The 20,177-nt window shown below is 45.1% G+C and overlaps 2 protein-coding genes across 12 annotated transcripts in view; one reads left to right on the top strand and one right to left on the bottom strand.

The window, feature by feature from the left end:
• LOC109883119 (zinc finger C4H2 domain-containing protein) overlaps nucleotides 1-20,177 on the bottom strand; it is a 39,015-nt gene that overhangs the window by 12,349 nt on the left and 6,489 nt on the right. For 2 of the 11 annotated variants that reach the window (XM_020475170.2, XM_020475172.2), the window contains exons 1-2: nucleotides 4,297-4,413; nucleotides 2,459-4,053 (exon numbers count right to left, since the gene is read on the bottom strand). In XM_020475170.2, coding sequence (XP_020330759.2) covers nucleotides 2,459-2,547 — 89 coding nt within the window. In that variant the 5' untranslated portion in view covers nucleotides 2,548-4,053; nucleotides 4,297-4,413. Of the gene's footprint in view, nucleotides 1-133; nucleotides 579-2,458; nucleotides 4,054-4,296; nucleotides 4,509-20,177 lie in introns of those variants that run through there. The other 9 variants (XM_020475171.2, XM_031797913.1, XM_031797915.1 and 6 more) reach the window with 8 other exon arrangements.
• LOC109883121 (moesin-like) lies at nucleotides 2,430-19,814 on the top strand. Its single transcript, XM_031797908.1, has 14 exons — nucleotides 2,430-2,536; nucleotides 3,570-3,653; nucleotides 3,763-3,858; nucleotides 4,328-4,450; nucleotides 6,966-7,117; nucleotides 7,417-7,500; nucleotides 9,865-10,011; nucleotides 10,848-10,944; nucleotides 11,075-11,238; nucleotides 11,333-11,463; nucleotides 11,582-11,742; nucleotides 15,728-15,811; nucleotides 16,677-16,826; nucleotides 19,220-19,814. The coding sequence occupies exons 1-14, from the start codon at nucleotides 2,510-2,512 to the stop codon at nucleotides 19,382-19,384; spliced, it is 1,665 nt and encodes a 554-aa protein (XP_031653768.1). The 5' UTR covers nucleotides 2,430-2,509; the 3' UTR covers nucleotides 19,385-19,814.

Genomic DNA, 20,177 nt, shown 5'->3' with positions numbered 1-20,177 from the left:
GATCATTTTTAATCTTCATCTATAGTGTTTCTTAGGGTTGCTCTATCAGTGGCTAGTTAGCTTGCTTTGGCTAATGTTAGCTATTAGCTGTATAACGTTAAAAGGCCAGGGGATTGTTGAAAGAGAAACTCACATCTACTACTATGAGAGATAGTACTCCATTATTTATGCCCATCGTCACTTGTTATAAAATGACACTGCCTTGCTAGTTGAATTACTGTTCCACTTTTGAAGCAGTTTCTTGAAGCCCGGTTCTGAAATCACTCCCTGGGTTTACCGCCATGTACAGTAGTGCCTGGATGTTTGGTCAGGACGTGTCGTTTTATTCATTTGTTCGTTTTGAGACTCATTACTAACCACTTCCCCACACAGAAAAAAAAACATTGTGGGCGCTCCTCGTTATTTCTCAAAGTTTGTATGCCAGAGACAAAAAGTAATCACTGTATTTGCGTTTCATGACGATTGAGCTCAGTGAGAACGTGTGGCTAGAATGAGTCCATTTCCTGTGACAGCGGTGAAGAACAACAAGTCAGTGGCTTGAACCACAGCGCTGCAGCGGGTGGGTCGCGGAGGGATCTTCAACAAAACTGGAGAACAAAAGATCCGATAAACCGCGAAGCACACGGGTATCTCCCTCTCGCGCAGCTGCCAAACTGAGCAGAAACCGCTGCAAAGCAGAGAGCGCGCTGAACCGAGAGCGCAGTTGCACTTGACCAAATCAATTCTAGTAATTCATGAAATAATTATACATTTACGTCGCGACCCACCATTAACAGGTCGCGACCCATACTTTAAGAAACGCTGCGTTACATTGTTGTTGTAACATTGTAATGGAAACGGTTGCAATTGTTTCAATGTAATTCTAAAGATAATGATGCCAACTGCCTACACTCATAGGGTAAAGTTGATAGTAGATTTCTTATTGTGTTTCACAAAATAACAATTACATGTTGTATTAAAAAAGAACAATGAAAAAGACATAGAGGGTCTTTTACAAAACAACAACAATGTAGAAGTAGGAATGAATGTCTTGAGTGTTGTATTTACTAATCACTTTTTCCTTCGCTAGTGGCAATGTGGTCTAGGGTTTAAGGTTTGGTCTACAGTATATTATCAACATTGCCTTATATCATATATCTCATATGAAAGTATCGTATTCTAAAGGTGGATGTAAATTCAACGTCTTGTGCGCCATTTTGCGGTGGTCCTGTGAGGGTCAAGTGTTAGTTAGTACACAGCAATAATCCACCTTGAGTTAGATTCCTGGGCTGCCATTGGATTAGTCCTGAGAACACAACAATGGCTCGTTTTAATTCACCATAATCCCAGTGAATATTGAAAGCACTTTCATATGACTCTGTGGAGAAGAGGCTAATGCCGAAAGAAGAAACTCTCAGGAACGTAATAATATAGGAGATCAAATATTTACAAATGTCTTCTGTGAGTATCCATTTATACTCTTAATCCTATAAAATCTGGATTGAAGTTCAAATGTGGCTGTTTGTGTAAAATTAGGGTGAGATTGTGTAAATGTAGCATTTGACAGTAAAACAAGGCCAACTTTTTCCCATAGTAATGTCTCTGTTGCTCTGTGAGACAGAATAATGGTCTAGAAAACGATTTATTGTATATAATATGCTTACTTCCTTTATTGTTTATTTCGCATTTCCTATTCTTATTTATTGTGTTCTTTTTCTAGTATTACATTGTTATTTATTATTGTATTGTTGGGGTTTTGAGTTTTCAAGAATCGCATTTCACGGTACGTGTGCATGTGACATTACAACTTGAAACCAGCCATTTTAAAGGTTTACGGTATTACTACCCTGAGTTATACCGTGTTTGTTAAAAGTTACATTTTTGTTTGTTAACCACTCACATCAGACACAAATGTTTTTTAAAGTTTGTGTTTCAACACAACAGTACGTTGTTCTGTGAGATACTTGTAGTACAGTGAGTTCACTCAACTTTGAAACTCAATCTTTTATATCTTAGCACTTTTGAGTAATATAAACATTGTACTTGTAGAAACATTCATATTTTTTGTGGTTGAAGTATCCTGGTCAGAATAGGCCGATGTGATCAACATTAAACATCTGATAATTGGCCTAAATGTGGGCCTTCCTGGTTGGCCTGGTCGTCTCTGATCTCAGCTGTTTAGTAACTTTATCCCAATTTGCTCCATAATCAGTGTTAATAGAAACTACCTCGGGAATCCTAGCAAGGGCTACCTGGGATAGGTTTGAACTTATTATAGATATTTTTACTGTCCACACAATGTGGAAACTTTCACTAACATGATTGACATCAAAACAACAACAGCAACAACAGAAACCTACACTACAGTTCTGTGTGGATCATGGAATCCTAGAATAAACCTTCCCCTGTTCTGAGAATACTCTCAACTCTATTTTGTTCTGAGAATTCTCCCTAAATAATATTTAACGTTTAAAAATACCTTGTGGGCTTCATGTTTTGATTGTAGTCCCCTACGACCTCTTGCGATTGGATGATCCTGCAGGCTGAACAGAAAAATGTAAGAAACATAATTATATTATATTTTGGGGGTCTTCTACATCCCTAAGAACCTAGAACACAATTTTACAATCATAGTAAGAGACATATAATTCGCTTAGCCCCTTAGTACACTGAACAAAAATATAAACGCAACATGTAAAGTGTTGGTCCCATGTTTTATGAGCTGAAATAAAAGATCCCAGACATTTTCCAGACACACAAAAAGCATATTTCTCAAAAATGTTGTGCACATATTTGTTTACATCCCTGTTGATGAGCATTTCTCATTTGTCAAGATAATCCATCCACCTGACAGATGTGGCATATCAAGAAGCTGATAAAACAGCATGATAATTACACAGGTGCACCTTGTACTGGCAACAATAAAAGGCCACTCTAAAATGTGACATTTTGTCACACAACCCAATGCCACAGTCTCAAGTTTTGAGGGAGCGTGCAATTTGCATACTGACTGCAGGAATGTCCACCAGAGCTGAATGTTAATTTCAGGCGCCTCCAACGTTATTTAAGAGAATTCGGCAGTAGGTCCAACCGGCCTCACAACCGCAGACCACATGTATGGCGTTGTGTGGGCGAGCGGTTTGCTGCTGTCAACGCACTGAACAGAGTGCACCATGGTGGTGGTGGGGTTATGGTATGGGCAGGCATAAGCTAAGGACAACAAACACAATTGCATTTTATCTAAGGCAATTTGAATGCACAAAATGCCCATTTAAAAAAAAAAAGGTATCTGTGACTAACAGATGCATATCTGTATTCCCAGTCATGTGAAACCCATAGATTAGAACCTACTTAATTTATTTCAATTGACTGATTTCCTCATTTGAACTTTGAACTCAGTAAAATCTTTGAAATTGTTGAATGTTGCGTTTATATTTCTGTTCAGTGTATTTTGCATGCCTATCCCCTATTGTAAAGCATTCTACCTATTATACTAACCATTACTCTATCTATGTGTTTTAATAGGCTATTAAGTTCTCTCTCCTCCCATTCATACTCCAGTTTGTGTCTATGTGAACGCCCTCTGGTAGATCAATGTTCGTGTCACCACCATGGACGCTGAGCTGGAGTTTGCCGTCCTGCCCAGCACCACTGGCAAACAACTCTTCGACCAGGTACGTGGACAGGTGGACGGACGGACAGGCAGACAGGCAGACAGACAGACAAATCTTTGTTTCCTCGAATATGGACAAACAACTGATCTTCTTCTTCATTGTTGTGTAGATAGTGAAGACCATCGGGCTGAGAGAGACCTGGTTCTTTGGCCTACAGTACCAGGACAGCAAAGGCTTCTCTACCTGGCTCAAACTCAACAAGAGGGTGAGTACATTCTCACTACTCTCCTCAGACAGTAACAACATATTACAGCCTCTTCCGCTGCCATGCGCTCCTTCTCCAGACGCTCTACCTCCTCCTGGGCAAACGTCCTCTCCTTCTCCAGACGCTCTGCCTCCTCCTGGGCAAACGTCCTCTCCTTCTCCAGCTCCAGGGCCCTGCGAGTCTGCTCATCCAGCTCTGCACGCACGCACGCACACACAGAGTAAACACACACGCATGCAAACACACACACACACAAACACACACACACACACACACACACACACACACACACACACACACACACACACACACACACACACACACACACACACACACACACACACACACACACACACACACACACACACACACACACACACACACACACACACACACACACACACACACACATGCTCATTCATTCACTTATTAACTCACTCATGTTGTTGCAATGCTGTAATGTTCCCAGGTGACAGCTCAGGATGTACGCAGGGAGAACCCTCTGTTGATAAAGTTCCGGGCCAAGTTCTACCCTGAAGACGTAGCTGAGGAACTGATCCAAGAGGCCACGCAACGACTTTTCTTCCTGCAGGTCTCACACACACACACACACACGACTACATGCGCATACACAGACACACAGACACGAGCTGGCCAGACACACGTGCACACACACATACATCAAATCAAAGTTTATTTGTCACGTTCACAGGAAACAACAGGTGTGAACAGTACAGAGAAATGTTTACTTACAAGCTTTTCCTCAACAATGCAATGTTCTATATCAAAGGTAAAGGAGACTTGATTGTTTTCATCAAGGATCTCTCTGTACTTTGTTCCATTCATCTTTCCCTTGATCCTGACTAGTCTCCCAGTCCCTGCTGCTAAAGAACATCCCCACAGCATGATACTGCCACCACCATGCTTCACCGTAGGAATGTTGCCAGGTTTCTTCCAGACGTGACGCTTGGCATTGCTTGGAGAGAATCTTGTTTCTCATGGTCTGAGTCCTTCAGGTGCCTTTTGGCAAACTCCATGTGGGCTGTCATGTACCTTTTACTGAGGAGTGGCTTCCGTCTGAACACTGTCGTGTCTTTACTATCATTAACTGAAGACTGATAGTTTTTATCAAAGATTCTCTGTAATTAGTTATTACGCGATCAACTGATTATTCACGTAACTAATTAACAAGGAAGTCGGGGCACCAATGAAAAATATTCAGATTACAAAGTTATCATTTCCTAAAATAACTTTTCAGATATTTATCTGATCAATTAGTCTTTGAATTAATTTATTATTTACTTTACCTCACGTTAGTCTCATTACAAACGTCGTAAATTGTTGGTTATCTGCACGAACCCAGTCTTCACTATGAGTCATGCATACATCAATTGTCTTAAATCATTTATTTATTATTAACTAATTCACAGAAATGCATAAACAAACAAACAAACAAGGTAAATGTGGTTACATGAAATGATAGGAGAATGTGCCCTAGTGGGCTAAACCGGCATGGTGGCTTGTTAGACAAAAGGGGAAGTGGGGTCGACTAAGAAGTCACTACAGAGTGATAATTATAACAATTGAAATGCTAATCCTTTACCCATGAACGCTCACTCATTCGGGAACAATTGCAATCAATATACATATTTACGCTCAGTGTCCATCTCTCTCGGTTGTGGTTAGAGGGGATTGTTCAGAGTGACATTTGTTATAGAATGGATGTTTCGGCGGTTGTCGTTCTTCGCGTTCAATGATACCGAATTCCTAGCTGCAGACTAGTAATTAATATCAAAGGCTTGTTCTTATTCTGCCGGTATCGATAGTCTAAGAGTTTAACCACGTGGTATGGTTAAAAGATTCAGCAATGGTCTACAACCTTTGTCTTCCTAATGGAGAAAAACATGGTCTGCAACCTTTAGCCATCTCGTAATTGAGGTAAGCTCGGTCTGCTGATCGAAAACCCGAGTGGGGTTTTTATTTGGAATGGCAGAAAAGGCCGTCCCAGGATGTCTGACCCTACTGGGCTCAGGGGCGGTCCTCTGATTTAGTTAACTCCAATCCCCTTTTTGAGTTTTCCTTCATTAAACAGTCCAAAATTAAACAGTCCAAAATCACATGGTAAAATTGTGTAAACAGTATCATAGTCACTCATTCATCTTATACAACAATTAGATGTAAACCTCATATCTGGGGCTATTATATAAACAGCGTTATGGTAATGCAGCCACACCGTCTCCCATGAGCTTCCCCAAGTCGTGACAAACGGACCAGTTCGTAGCTGGATTCTTCACCGATCTTTTATACTTTCTCCGGAACATGAAATTTGTTTGTACCTCAAGTTCTGTGAGGTGGAAGATTTTCCTTTGTCCTCTATGAAAATGTACTCTCTCTATACTATGTGGCAGGGTCTTCTCAGGAATTTATGACCTCTGACCACAGCAGCCTAGTTGAAGGAGGCAAGGGGGAGGCAGGGAAAGGGGGACGGGTTTTCTATACCCAAAGAGGCTAATGTCATGACACCACTATACCATAAAGTCATGTTTGGTGGAGTACGGCAGAGAAGGTTGTCCTTCTGGAAGGTTCTCCCATCTCCACAGAGGAACTCTGGAGCTCTGTATGAGTGACCATCCATTTCTTGGTCACCTTTCCCAGATCTGTGCCTCGACATAATTCTGTCTCGGAGCTCTACTGACAATTCCTTAGACCTCATGGCTTGGTTTTTGTGGGACCTTATATAGACAGATGTGTGCCTTTCCAAATCATGTCCAATAAATTGAATTTACCACAGGTGGACTCCAATCAAGTTATAAAAACATCTTAAGGATGATAAATGGTAACAGGATGCACCTGAGCTCAATTTCGAGTCTCACATCAAAGGGTTTGAATACTTATGTAAATAATGTATTTCATATTTGAATTGTTTTTAATTTGCCCCAAAAAATTGACGAGGAACATTTTTATTTGATCTATTTTAGAATAAGTCTGTAATGTAGCATAATGTGGAAAAACTCAAGGGATCTGAAATGCACTGTATGTATATTAAGATGTACACAGGTTAGACACACACACACAGCTCACACTGTTTATAATGTATGTCACTGCAGGTGAAGGAAGGCATCCTGAATGATGATATCTACTGTCCTCCTGAGACGGCTGTGCTGTTGGCCTCCTACTCTGTTCAGACCAAACATGGAGACTACAAGAAGGACTACCACTTCCCGGGTTACCTCAGCAGGGACAAGCTGCTTCCCCAGAGGTGTGTCGTCTCTCCCCGTCCCCCTGTGTGACATACCTCAGCCCACAAACAGAAGCTAAACTGGTGACCATTTTGAAGAGAGATCTATTCCAAGTCTCCCTGAACACTCCTCTGATTGTTGTCTTCCATACTCAGATCAGTGTTGGGGTCAATTCCATTTCATTTAGCAGACACTCTTATACAGAGAGAGTTACCTAGTCTGCTCTGGGATTTGAGTACCGGCCCAACGCTCTTAATCACTAGGCTACCATCTTCTCTCTACCCTCCTAATTGACCCTTCTCGGTTCCTCTACCCTTAGGGTTCTGGAGCAGCACAAGCTGAACAAGGAGCAGTGGGAGAATAGGATAAAGGTGTGGCATGAGGAGCACAAGGGAGTGCTGAGGTAAGACCACATGTCCTCTCTACTCACAGTCCTCTCTACTCACAGTCCTCTACTCACAGTCCTCTCTACTCACAGTCCTCTCAGTCCTCACTCACAGTCCTCTCTACTCACAGTCCTCTCTACTCTCAGTCCTCTCTACTCACAGTCCTCTCTACTCACAGTCCTCTCTACTCACAGTCCTCTCTACTCACAGTCCTCTCTACTCACAGTCCTCTCTAACTCACAGTCCTCTCAGTCCTAACTCACAGTCCTCTCTAACTCACAGTCCTCTCTACTCACAGTCCTCTCTAACTCACAGTCCTCTCTACTCACAGTCCTCTCAGTCCTAACTCACAGTCCTCTCTAACTCACAGTCCTCTCTACTCACAGTCCTCTCTACTCACAGTCCTCTCAGTCCTAACTCACAGTCCTCTCTACTCACAGTCCTCTCTACTCACAGTCCTCTCAGTCCTCACTCACAGTCCTCTCTAACTCACAGTCCTCTCTAACTCACAGTCCTCTCTAACTCACAGTCCTCTCTAACTCACAGTCCTCACAGTCCTCTCTACTCACAGTACAATCCAAGTTAACACTGGCTTACTTGTATTGCACTGATTTTACACTGATGTACAAAACATTAAGAACACCTTCCTAATATTGAATTTCACACCCCTCTTTTTCCCTCAGAACAGCCTCAAATCGTCGGGGCATGGACTTTATAAGGTGTCGAAAACATTGCACAGGGATGCTGGCCCATGTTGACTCCAATGCTTCCCACAGTTGTGTCAAGTTGGCTGGATGTCCTTTGGGTGGTGGACCATTCTTGATACACATGGGAAACTGTTGAGTGTGAAAAACCCAGCAGCTTTGCAGTTCTTGACCCAAACCGATGTGCCTGGCACCTACTACCAGACCCCGTTCAAAGGCACTTAAATATTTTGTCTTGCCCCTTCACCCTGTGAATGGCAAACATACACAATCCATGTCTCAGTTGTCTCAAGACTTAAACATCCTTCTTTAACCTGTCTCTAATCCTTCATCTCCCGTAATTGAAGTGGATTTAAAAAAAACGAAAGTCAATGTCCGCACCCCTGTGGAAATCTAATTGGCATAATAAACAAATCCCCAGGAAATATATGTCAGTTTAAGCCAGAGATATCTTTAGTTTGCTTTGGATATGTCTCAATCCACCGCATTCGGACTTCTGCATATGTTTGTAAGACCATGAGACATCCCAGAAACTCACAAAATCGTCTGTAGCATCCTAACGGTTTGGCCTACAAACCACTCTATGGGAAGATGAGACTGTCATGAACACAATGGTGGTTCTCCGTTTTGCCCTACGACCTCCACAAGCGTCTTGGTACTCGTCTGAAGTCGGTACAGCCGATCTGCCAACTTCTGTCTGTAGCGTCCCAACAGTTTGGGCTACACACTAATAGGACCCCTCTGTGGAAAGGTCTCACGAACACATTTTTTGTTGGTTGTTTTGCTCCACAGGCCACACAAGACTCGTCTGAAGGTCCCCCAGTACCAGTTGAAAAAACGTATGGAATTATATATGGAGAATGTTTAGTGCCAAAAATAAGGGGTTAAATACATGTATAAAAATCTAAAAAAACAACAACAAATGTTTCCTGATCTTTCTTATATCTCTCAGATATAGGACAGACACTTCAGAACAAACTTCCTTTACATTCTTTGGGTGACTATCTGTTATTCAATGCATTTGCTAATAGCAGTTAAGACCAATTTAAAATATTCATCCAATAATAATATTGTTGGGATACATCAAGGGGTCTTAAAATTCAAAATAAAATATCTAAATGATCCTTGGTATGTTCTTCTGAAAACATTTCCCTCCCCCGGTATATAGACAAGGTTAAGTCTGTAGACTGTAGAGGGTTCAGGTGACATTAATAAGAGATCATAGCTTTCACCTGGATTCACCTGGTCAGTCTATGTAATGGAAAGAGCAGGTATCCTTCATGTTTTGTACACTCAGTGTATGTAGAATGTGCTAAGCATTATGATAGCTGCATACAGAGCATCTTCCTCACTGATTGTCTTTGTCTATGTGTGTCTATGTGTGTCTGTGTGTGTCTATGTGTGTCCATGTGTGTCTGTGTGTGTCTATGTGTTTCTGTGTGTGTCTATGTGTGTCTATGTGTGTCTGTGTGTGTCTATGTGTGTCCATGTGTGTCTGTGTGTGTCTATGTGTTTCTGTGTGTGTCTATGTGTGTCTATGTGTGTCTGTGTGTGTCTATGTGTGTCTATGTGTGTCTATGTGTGTCTGTGTCTGTCTCTGTGTGTCTGTGTGTGTCTGTGTGTGTCTGTGTGTGTCTATGTGTGTCTATGTGTGTCTCTGTGTCAATCTGTCCCCAGGGAGGATGCCATGGTGGAGTATCTGAAGATAGCTCAGGATCTAGAGATGTATGGAGTCAACTACTTCAGCATCAAGAACAAGAAGGGTTCAGAGCTGTGGCTGGGGGTAGACGCTCTGGGCCTCAACATATACCAGAACACTGACAGGTTGGAACCGTTAACTACACTGAACAAAAATATAAACTTAATATGTCAATTTAGCAGTGCCCCATGGTGGCGGTGGGGTTATGGTACGGGCAGGCATAAGCTACGGACAACGAACACAATTGCATTTTATCTATGGCAATTTGAATGCACAGAGATACCGTGACGAGATCCTGAAGCCCATTGTCGTGTCATTCATCTGCCATCACCTCATGTTTCAGCATGATAATGCACGGCCCCATGTTGCAAGGATCTGTACACAATTCCTGGAAGCTGAAAATGTCCCAGTTCTTCCATGGCCTGCATACTCACCAGACATGTCACCCATTGAGCATGTTTGGAATGCTCTGGATTGAGGAGTACGACAGCCTGTTCCATTTCACACCAATATTGAGCAACTTTACACAGCCATTGAAGGTGGTGTAGGACAACATTCCACAAGCCACAATCAACAGCCTGATCAACTCTATGTGAAGGAGATATGTCGCGCTGCATGAGGCAGAGTGGTCACACCACATACTGACTGGTTTTCTGATACACGCCCCTACCTTTTTTTTTAAGGTATCTGTGACCAACAGATGCATATCTGTATCCCCAGGCATGTGAAATCCATAGATTAGGGCCTCATTTATTTATTTAAATTGACTGATTTCCTTATGAACTGTAACTCAGTAAAATCTTTGAAATTCTTTGAAATTGTTGCATTTATATTTTTGTTCAGTATAGATCCGAATTCTCCATAGATTCATCATGATATTAGACTACTTTTGTCTGAAGTCTGAAAACATTGGATAAACGTTGATTTTGGAGTGAACTATTCTACAGTGTTTTCTTTATAGGATGACCCCTAAGATCGGCTTCCCATGGAGTGAGATCAGAAACATTTCCTTCAACGACAAGAAGTTTGTTATAAAGCCCATGGACAAGAAAGCCCCGGTACGTCACCTCGGTTTCTTTGTCTGCTGTATATTTGGTTATAATTCAAACCTCTGACCCGTTTGTTAAGTATTAAAAAAGGTCACGTAATTTTTTCAAGAGGCATTTGTGGTAAATGAGTCTGTTCCAGGATTTTGTGTTCTACGCCCCTCGTCTACGGATCAACAAGCGTATCCTGGCGCTGTGCATGGGGAACCATGACCTGTACATGAGGAGGAGGAAGCCAGACACCATCGAGGTCCAGCAGATGAAAGCCCAGGCCCGTGAGGAGAAGACTAAGAGACAGATGGAGAAGTGAGGACAGAGACATGGAGAAAAGAGAGAGCGAGAGAGAGAGAGATGAGTTTGTTAGCACATGTTTACTCATCCCTTGTGTCCCTCGTTCCAGAGCTCTGCTCGAGAGCGAGAAGAAGAAGAGGGAGAATGCGGAGAAGGAGACAGAGAAGATCGCCAGAGAAACCATGGAGCTGATAGGCAGACTGAAACAGATTGAGGAAGAGACCAAGAAAGCTCAGGAAGGTCAGACTCATTCTGTCATCTGACAGTGTGTGTGCTGTATGTGCATGCATTCTTGTGTGTGTTCATATTATTTTGTGTGTGTGTGCATGTGTGCGTGTGTGTGTATGTGTATGTGTAGAGCTGGATAAGAGGACTCGCAGGGCCCTGGAGCTGGAGAAAGAGAGGACGTTTGCCCAGGAGGAGGCAGAGCGTCTGGAGAAGGAGCGCAGGGCAGCGGAAGAGACCAAGGCAGCCCTCCTACAGCAGTCAGAGAGCCAGATGAAGAACCAGGAGAACCTGGTACACACATACATAGACACACACACACACATAGATAGACAGACAGACACCACACGAAGACAGCCAGATAGCCACACATACATAGACAGACAGAGACAGACAGACAACCACACAGCCACACAGACAGACACACACACACACACGCACTATACATACACATGGATTTAGTACTGTAGATATGTGGTGGTGGTGGAGTAGGTGCCTGAGGGCACACAGTGTGTTGTAGATATGTGGTGGTGGTGGAGTAGGTGCCTGAGGGCACACAGTGTGTTGTAGATATGTGGTGGTGGTGGAGTAGGTGCCTGAGGGCACACAGTGTGTTGTAGATATGTGGTGGTGGTGGAGTAGGTGCCTGAGGGCACACAGTGTGTTGTACATATGTGGTGGTGGTGGAGTAGGGCCCTGAGGGCACACAGTGTGTTGTAGATATGTGGTAGTGGTGGAGTAGGTGCCTGAGGGCACACAGTGTGTTGTAGATATGTGGTGGTGGTGGAGTAGGGGCCTGAGGGCACACAGTGTGTTGTAGATATGTGGTAGTGGTGGAGTAGGGGCCTGAGGGCACACAGTGTGTTGTAGATATGTGGTGGTGGTGGAGTAGGGGCCTGAGGGCACACAGTGTGTTGTAGATATGTGGTGGTGGTGGAGTAGGTGCCTGAGGGCACACAGTGTGTTGTAGATATGTGGTAGTGGTGGAGTAGGGGCCTGAGGGCACACAGTGTGTTGTAGATATGTGGTGGTGGTGGAGTAGGTGCCTGAGGGCACACAGTGTGTTGTAGATATGTGGTGGTGGTGGAGTAGGGGCCTGAGGGCACACAGTGTGTTGTAGATATGTGGTGGTGGTGGAGTAGGGGCCTGAGGGCACACAGTGTGTTGTAGATATGTGGTGGTGGTGGAGTAGGGGCCTGAGGGCACACAGTGTGTTGTAGATATGTGGTGGTGGTGGAGTAGGGGCCTGAGGGCACACAGTGTGTTGTAGATATGTGGTGGTGGTGGAGTAGGTGCCTGAGGGCACACAGTGTGTTGTAGATATGTGGTAGTGGTGGAGTAGGTGCCTGAGGGCACACAGTGTGTTGTAGATATGTGGTGGTGGTGGAGTAGGTGCCTGAGGACACACAGTGTGTTGTAGATATGTGGTAGTGGTGGAGTAGGTGCCTGAGGACACACAGTGTGTTGTAGATATGTGGTAGTGGTGGAGTAGGTGCCTGAGGGCGCACAGTGTGTTGTAGATATGTGGTAGTGGTGGAGTAGGTGCCTGAGGACACACAGTGTGTTGTAGATATGTGGTAGTGGTGGAGTAGGTGCCTGAGGACACACAGTGTGTTGTAGATATGTGGTAGTGGTGGAGTAGGTGCCTGAGGGCACACAGTGTGTTGTAGATATGTGGTGGTGGTGGAGTAGGTGCCTGAGGACACACAGTGTGTTGTAGATATGTGGTAGTGGTGGAGTAGGTGCCTGAGGGCACACAGTGTGTTGTAGATATGTGGTGGTGGTGGAGTAGGGGCCTGAGGGCACACAGTGTGTTGTAGATATGTGGTAGTGGTGGAGTAGGGGCCTGAGGGCACACAGTGTGTTGTAGATATGTGGTGGTGGTGGAGTAGGGGCCTGAGGGCACACAGTGTGTTGTAGATATGTGGTGGTGGTGGAGTAGGTGCCTGAGGGCACACAGTGTGTTGTAGATATGTGGTAGTGGTGGAGTAGGGGCCTGAGGGCACACAGTGTGTTGTAGATATGTGGTGGTGGTGGAGTAGGTGCCTGAGGGCACACAGTGTGTTGTAGATATGTGGTGGTGGTGGAGTAGGGGCCTGAGGGCACACAGTGTGTTGTAGATATGTGGTGGTGGTGGAGTAGGGGCCTGAGGGCACACAGTGTGTTGTAGATATGTGGTGGTGGTGGAGTAGGGGCCTGAGGGCACACAGTGTGTTGTAGATATGTGGTGGTGGTGGAGTAGGGGCCTGAGGGCACACAGTGTGTTGTAGATATGTGGTGGTGGTGGAGTAGGTGCCTGAGGGCACACAGTGTGTTGTAGATATGTGGTAGTGGTGGAGTAGGTGCCTGAGGGCACACAGTGTGTTGTAGATATGTGGTGGTGGTGGAGTAGGTGCCTGAGGACACACAGTGTGTTGTAGATATGTGGTAGTGGTGGAGTAGGTGCCTGAGGACACACAGTGTGTTGTAGATATGTGGTAGTGGTGGAGTAGGTGCCTGAGGGCGCACAGTGTGTTGTAGATATGTGGTAGTGGTGGAGTAGGTGCCTGAGGACACACAGTGTGTTGTAGATATGTGGTAGTGGTGGAGTAGGTGCCTGAGGGCACACAGTGTGTTGTAGATATGTGGTGGTGGTGGAGTAGGTGCCTGAGGACACACAGTGTGTTGTAGATATGTGGTAGTGGTGGAGTAGGTGCCTGAGGACACACAGTGTGTTGTAGATATGTGGTAGTGGTGGAGTAGGTGCCTGAGGACACACAGTGTGTTGTAGATATGTGGTGGTGGTGGAGTAGGTGCCTGAGGGCACACAGTGTGTTGTAGATATGTGGTGGTGGTGGAGGAGGGGCCTGAGGGCACACAGTGTGTTGTAGATATGTGGTGGTGGTGGTGGAGGAGGGGCCTGAGGGCACACAGTGTGTTGTAGATATGTGGTGGTGGGGGAGTAGGTGCCTGAGGGCACACAGTGTGTTGTAGATATGTGGTGGTGGGGGAGTAGGTGCCTGAGGGCACACAGTGTGTTGTAGATATGTGGTAGTGGTGGAGTAGGTGCCTGAGGGCACACAGTGTGTTGTAGATATGTGGTGGTGGTGGAGTAGGTGCCTGAGGGCACACAGTGTGTTGTAGATATGTGGTAGTGGTGGAGTAGGGGCCTGAGGGCACACAGTGTGTTGTAGATATGTGGTAGTGGTGGAGTAGGGGCCTGAGGGCACACAGTGTGTTGTAGATATGTGGTAGTGGTGGAGTAGGTGCCTGAGGGCACACAGTGTGTTGTAGATATGTGGTAGTGGTGGAGTAGGTGCCTGAGGGCACACAGTGTGTTGTAGATATGTGGTGGTGGTGGAGTAGGTGCCTGAGGACACACAGTGTGTTGTAGATATGTGGTAGTGGTGGAGTAGGTGCCTGAGGGCACACAGTGTGTTGTAGATATGTGGTAGTGGTGGAGTAGGGGCCTGAGGGCACACAGTGTGTTGTAGATATGTGGTAGTGGTGGAGTAGGGGCCTGAGGGCACACAGTGTGTTGTAGATATGTGGTAGTGGTGGAGTAGGGGCCTGAGGGCACACAGTGTGTTGTAGATATGTGGTAGTGGTGGAGTAGGGGCCTGAGGGCACACAGTGTGTTGTAGATATGTGGTGGTGGTGGAGTAGGTGCCTGAGGACACACAGTGTGTTGTAAATATGTGGTAGTGGTGGAGTAGGTGCCTGAGGGCACACAGTGTGTTGTAGATATGTGGTAGTGGTGGAGTAGGGGCCTGAGGGCACACAGTGTGTTGTAGATATGTGGTAGTGGTGGAGTAGGGGCCTGAGGGCACACAGTGTGTTGTAGATATGTGGTAGTGGTGGAGTAGGGGCCTGAGGGCACACAGTGTGTTGTAGATATGTGGTGGTGGTGGTGGAGGAGGGGCCTGAGGGCACACAGTGTGTTGTAGATATGTGGTGGTGGTGGAGTAGGGGCCTGAGGGCACACAGTGTGTTGTAGATATGTGGTGGTGGTGGAGTAGGGGCCTGAGGGCACACAGTGTGTTGTGAAACCTGTGAATGTATTATAATGTTTTTAAAATTGTATAAACTGCCTTCATTTTGCTGCTTTAACATCAGCTAATGGGGATCCATAATAAATACAAATAGACAGACAGACCGACAGACAGACAGACAGACGGACGGACGGACGGACGGACGGACGGACGGACGGACGGACGGACGGACGGACAGACAGACAGACAGACAGACAGACAGACAGACACTAGGAGAATCATTTATTATTCTAAGGTTATTTTTCCAGGCTACTGATCTGACCTCTAAGATCTCCCTTCTGGAGGACGTAAAGCAGAAGAAGGACGACGATACAAAGAGATGGCAGAAAAGGGTGAGAGAATAAATTAATAAATGAAGGAATTAATGAATAAATGTGTGTGTGTGCCAGCGTAACCCTCCATCTAACCACAGTGATTAAATGTGAGTGTGTGTGTGTGTGTGTGTGTGCCAGCGTAACCCTCCATCTAACCACAGTGATTAAATGTGAGTGTGTGAGTGTGTGTGTGTGTGTTTGTGTGCCAGCGTAACCCTCCATCTAACCACAGTGATTAAATGTGAGTGTGTGAGTGTGAGTGTGTGTGTGTGCTAGCGTAACCATCCATCTAACCACAGTGATTAAATGTGAGTGTGTGAGTGTGTGTGTGTGCCAGTGTAACCCTCCATCTAACCACAGTGATTAAATGTGAGTGTGTGTGTGTGTGTGCTAGCGTAACCCTCCATCTAACCACAGTGATTAAATGTGTGAGTGTGAGTGTGTGTGTGCTAGCGTAACCCTCCATCTAACCACAGTGATTCAATGTGAGTGTGAGTGTGTGTGTGTGCTAGCGTAACCCTCCATCTAACCACAGTGATTAAATGTGAGTGTGTGAGTGTGTGTGTGTGTGTGTGTGTGCCAGTGTAACCCTCCATCTAACCACAGTGATTAAATGTGAGTGTGTGTGTGTGTGCGTGCTAGCGTTATCCTCTATCCAACCACAGTGATTCAATGTGAGCGAGCGTGAGTGTGAGTGAATGTGTGTGAGTGCGTGTGAGTGTGTTATCCTCTATCTAACCACAGTGCATCAACGTGAGCGAGAGTGTGTGTGCGTGTGTGTGTGATAGCGTTATCCACTGTGAGCGGTCATGTGTGTGTTTGTCATCTGGCGGTCATGGTGGATGTTGATTTGAAGACTAAAGTCATCCGTGTCCACATCCAGGACTCTGTGCAGGGGGACCACGACGAGACCGACGAGAGCAGCGCCGAGGCCAGCGCCGAGCTGACATCACCAGGCATGGTCAGAGACCGCAGCGAGGAGGGACGCATGACGGAGGCTCAGAAGAATGAACGGCTACAGAAACACCTCAAGGTCAGAAACACCTAACTTAAAGGGGAACTCCCATTAGTCCACTGTTGATACGGTCCCAAAATGTTTTTCATGTCAGCAGTCAAGCTGTCAAGATATTGGATTTTCATGAAGAAAAGTGTCACCAACCACATCATCATGATGATCCTTGCTCCAAGATGGCATAGCAGTCAGACGTCTTTTGTCCTCGTCTTGTCGTGTCCCGTATATATACAGTGAGTCAGCCACCAATTGTGCAAGTTCTCCCACTTAAAAAGATGAGAGAGGTCTGTAATTGTCATCATAGGTACACTTCAACTATGACAGACAAAATGAGAAAATAAAATCCAGAAAATCAAATTGTAGGATTTTTTTATGAATTTATTTGCAAATTATGGTGGAAAATAAGTATTTGGTCAATAACAAAAGTTTATCTCAATACTTTGTTATATACCCTTTGTTGGCAATGACAGAGGTCAAACGTTTTCTGTAAGTCTTCACAAGGTTCACACACACTGTTGCTGGTATTTTGGCCCATTCCTCCATGCAGATCTCCTCTAGAGCAGTGATGTTTAGGGGCTGTTGCTGGGCAACACGGACTTTCAACTCCCTCCAAAGCTTTTCTATGGGGTTGAGATCTGGAGACTGGCTAGGCCACTCCAGGACCTTGAAATGCATCTTACGAAGCCACTCCTTCGTTGCCCGGGCGGTGTGTTTGGGATCATTGTCATGCTGAAAGACCCAGCCACGTTTCATCTTCAATGCCCTTGCTGATGGTAGGCTTTGTTACTTTGGTCCCAGCTCTCTGCAGGTCATTCACTAGGTCCCCCCGTGTGGTTCTGGGATTTTTTCTCACTGTTCTTGTGATCATTTTGACCCCACGGGGTGAGATCTTGCGTGGAGCCCCAGATCGAGGGAGATTATCAGTGGGCTTGTATGTCTTCCATTTCCTAATAATTACTCTCACAGTTGATTTCTTCAAACCAAGCTGCTTACCTATTGCAGATTCAGTCTTCCCAGCCTGGTGCAGGTCTACAATTTTGTTTCTGGTGTCCTTTGACAGCTCTTTGGTCTTGGCCATAGTAGAGTTTGGAGTGTGACTGTTTGAGGTTGTCTCTTTATCCACACGATAGCAAGGGGTGTAAAGCCATAACACATACATTTTTCCAGCAGACTATGATCGATAATGTCAAAAGCCGCACTGAAGTCTAACAAAACAGCTTATAAAAACTTTTTACTATCAGTTTCTCTCAGCCAATCATCAGTCATTTGTGTAAGTGCCGTGCTTGTTGAGTGTCCTTCCCTGTAAGCGTGCTGAAAGTCTGTTGTCAATTTGTCTAGAGTAAAATAGCATGTATCTGGTCAAACACCATTTTTTTCCAGAAGTTTAATAAGGGTTAAGGTAGGTAAAGGGGGATTTACTACTCATTTATTTACTTATATTCTTATTTTTTTACCCCATTTTCTCCCGAATTTTGTAGTATCCAATTGGTAGTTACAGTCTTGTCCCATCGCTGCAACTCCCGTACGGACTCGGGAGAGGCGAAGGTCAAGAGCCTTGCGTCCTCCAAAACACAACCCAGCCAAGCCGCACTGCGTCTTGACACACTGCTTGCTTAACCCGGAAGCCAGCTGAGGAAACACTGTACACCTGGCGACCGTGTCAGCGTGCATTGCGCCTGGCCCGCAATCAGGAGTCGCTAGTGTGTGATGGTACAAAAACATCCCTGCCGGCCAAACCCTCCCCTAACCTGGACGACGCTGGGCCAATTGTGCGCTGCTCCATGGGTCTCCCGGTCACGGCCGGCTGCGACAGAGCCTGGACTCAAACCAGGATCTCTAGTGGCATAGCAAGTGCCTTAGACCACTGCGCCACTCGGGTGGCGGGCTCTACTGTTCTTGGGTGAAGGAATGACTTTGGCTTCCCTCCAGGCCTGATGGAACACACTTTCTAGTAGGCTTAGATTGACGATAGAGCAAATAGGAGTGGCAATATCGTCTGCTATTATCCTCAGTCATTTCCCATCCAGGTTGTCAGACCCCGGTGGCTTGTCATTGTAGATAGACAATCATAATTTTTTCACTTCTTCCACACTCCATGACCTTTAACCTTAAACCCATGACTCTAATTCATGACCATGACAGAGGCCCAGAAGGATGACCGACTGACTATACAAAAGCCAGACCCTAACTTATTTAACATATAACCTATGGCCCTAACCTAACCATAATTCTGCATGGTTGGGTTCAGTCCTGACTAAATGTAAAAATGTCCTCCAGGCCTGAGCCCTGAAATGAGAGCTATGGTTCTTAGACGACATGCGTTACACATGCACCACACATTCATTCCCATGGATAGTATATTATGTTGACGCTCCACAAGTTTATTTGTGCCCTTGTTGTCCGTTTGTCCTCAGGCCCTGAGTAGTGAGTTGGCCAGCGCTCGAGACGACAGTAAGAATACTCCCAATGACCTGATCCACGCGGAGAACGTTAAGGCCGGCCGGGACAAGTACAGGACCCTCCGTCAGATACGACAGGGCAACACCAAGCAACGCATCGACGAGTTTGAGTCCATGTGAAGGATAGAAATAATGCGAATGAGAGAGAAGGTGTGTGTGTGTGCGCGTGTGTGGGAGTGTGGGAGTGAGAGAGAGAGAGAGAGAGAGAGAGAGAACAAGAGTCTGTACTGAATCTATGTATTTAAATGGGAGTCATATAGGCAGGTACAGTGTACTAAGTCATTAATGCTTCTCCCTAGTAGTATGTTGTCCCCTGTGACTAAAGAGTGCCAACTTCATGGGATTTGTAGTTTGGTCAAGTAAAATTCTGTGGACTACAAACTGTAGGCTACTAGTACCACAATCAAAGTGAGTGAATCTTGAAATGAATCTATGCAAAATAATTATTAGCTGATATAGCATGAAAAACATATTTTTATGTATGGATAGATTAGTGACAGGAAGGGTATGGATAGATTAGTGAGAGGAAGGGTATGGATAGATTAGTGACAGGAAGGGTATGGATAGATTAGTGAGAGGAAGGGTATGGATAGATTAGTGAGAGGAAGGGTATGGATAGATTAGTGACAGGAAGGGTATGGATAGATTAGTGAGAGGAAGGGTATGGATAGATTAGTGAGAGGAAGGGTATGGATAGATTAGTGAGAGGAAGGGTATGGATAGATTAGTGAGAGGAAGGGTATGGATAGATTAGTGAGAGGAAGGGTATGGATAGATTAGTGAGAGGAAGGGTATGGATAGATTAGTGAGAGGAAGGGTATGGATAGATTAGTGAGAGGAAGGGTATGGATAGATTAGTGAGAGGAGGGGTATGGATAGATTAGTGAGAGGAAGGGTATGGATAGATTAGTGA

This window comes from Oncorhynchus kisutch, linkage group LG19 (assembly GCF_002021735.2).
Source record: "Oncorhynchus kisutch isolate 150728-3 linkage group LG19, Okis_V2, whole genome shotgun sequence".
Classification (NCBI taxonomy): Eukaryota; Metazoa; Chordata; class Actinopteri; order Salmoniformes; family Salmonidae; genus Oncorhynchus; species Oncorhynchus kisutch.
The sequence above is the reverse complement of the archived record's forward strand: the minus strand, read 5'-3'. Positions and strand labels throughout refer to the sequence as shown.